Source organism: Loa loa, assembly GCF_000183805.2.
Source record: "Loa loa unplaced genomic scaffold supercont3.2845, whole genome shotgun sequence".
In the NCBI taxonomy this organism is placed as follows: Eukaryota; Metazoa; Nematoda; class Chromadorea; order Rhabditida; family Onchocercidae; genus Loa; species Loa loa.
Genome location: NW_018111023.1, coordinates 1 through 1,200, shown reverse-complemented (window position 1 = coordinate 1,200; position 1,200 = coordinate 1). Strand labels below are relative to the sequence as shown.

The 1,200-nt window shown below is 33.3% G+C and overlaps 1 protein-coding gene across 1 annotated transcript; it reads right to left on the bottom strand.

The window, feature by feature from the left end:
- Positions 1-219: 219 nt before the first annotated feature.
- Positions 220-865, bottom strand: LOAG_15824 (hypothetical protein; the record flags this gene model as incomplete). Its single annotated transcript, XM_003151312.1, has 4 exons — positions 220-429; positions 490-581; positions 689-734; positions 803-865. The coding sequence occupies 4 exons, from the start codon at positions 863-865 to the stop codon at positions 220-222; spliced, it is 411 nt and encodes a 136-aa protein (XP_003151360.1).
- Positions 866-1,200: the final 335 nt, after the last annotated feature.

The window sequence follows — 1,200 nt, the reverse complement described above, 5'->3', positions numbered from 1 at the left end:
TATATATATATATATATATATATATATATATATATATATATATATATATATAGGTGGATATATAATTTTAATGAATTTCGTATATGGTTACCCACGAACGACATCATTTCATCCCATTATAAATCATACCAAGAACTTTAATTCCTTAATATTTTCCTTAATAGATATCACTTTCATTTTCTGTGCAATATTCAGCAGGTCAGTAGTCATAGCAATATTTCAATGTTTTTGTTCATTAGACAATAATTTTTCATCAGTAGCAATTTTTTCCGCAGGCATTTCAACTTTTCCAAGGCGACCATTTCTATAATCATCCACCAAACCCCACAGATCAAAATAAAGTTCTGTTGGAAAATTGAAGTCGTTCATATCTGACTGAAAAATAGTTGGTTCGGAAGTTTCGAAACTTTCCCTTTCCTTCAAATCATCCTCAAATCATTCAAATCATTAATCAATTGAGGAGCAAAAGGAATTGTCATCACCATGAACTATGATTTTTTTTTCAAGCGATTTCGTGACAAAGTCAACTGTGCATTTGTGGATTTGTTCTCTAGAATTTTCAACTACGTTAGAAGCTGTGACTGGAGTTTATTTAATTTCTCATTCGATTTCTTTGCAGTATTCTAATTTAGCAATTTCCAAGTACTCAAATTGGGACGCTTTACAACTGTCGCGGATTTTCATTAACCGTGACAAAGATTGAGAGTTCTTTCCGTCTCTTCAGTTGATGGTATCTTAAACCTGGGTAATTAAACCATTATTCCTATAAGTTGGTTAATACAGAAACGAATTCAAGAATTACAATATCAATAAGAACATAAGGGAGACCAAAGACCAAATGACGCCCGTTATCGTGTATGAGCATTATTCATGTGAATGAAGTCGAAAAAATAGTCCGCTCCTATGATTATGTCGGGTTGTTTTTGGTAACTTCTGAGATTGCTAATTTCATATCTGTCTGGTACTTCAACCACTTGAAGTTCACTTGTTAGATAATCCATAACATTAGCTTGGACAGTCATATGATTTGAGCCTTTCATTTTTACTCCAATTTGTGTTTGAGTTACGTAGCATACTTTGGGATTCCTGTTGCCAAAGGAGGAGATTGTGTATTCTTCTTCATCGGTTTCTCTGAGATTCAGTCGATGTGCTAACTTTTGTGAAATGAAGGTTGCATCAGCACCGACGTCAAAGAGTATT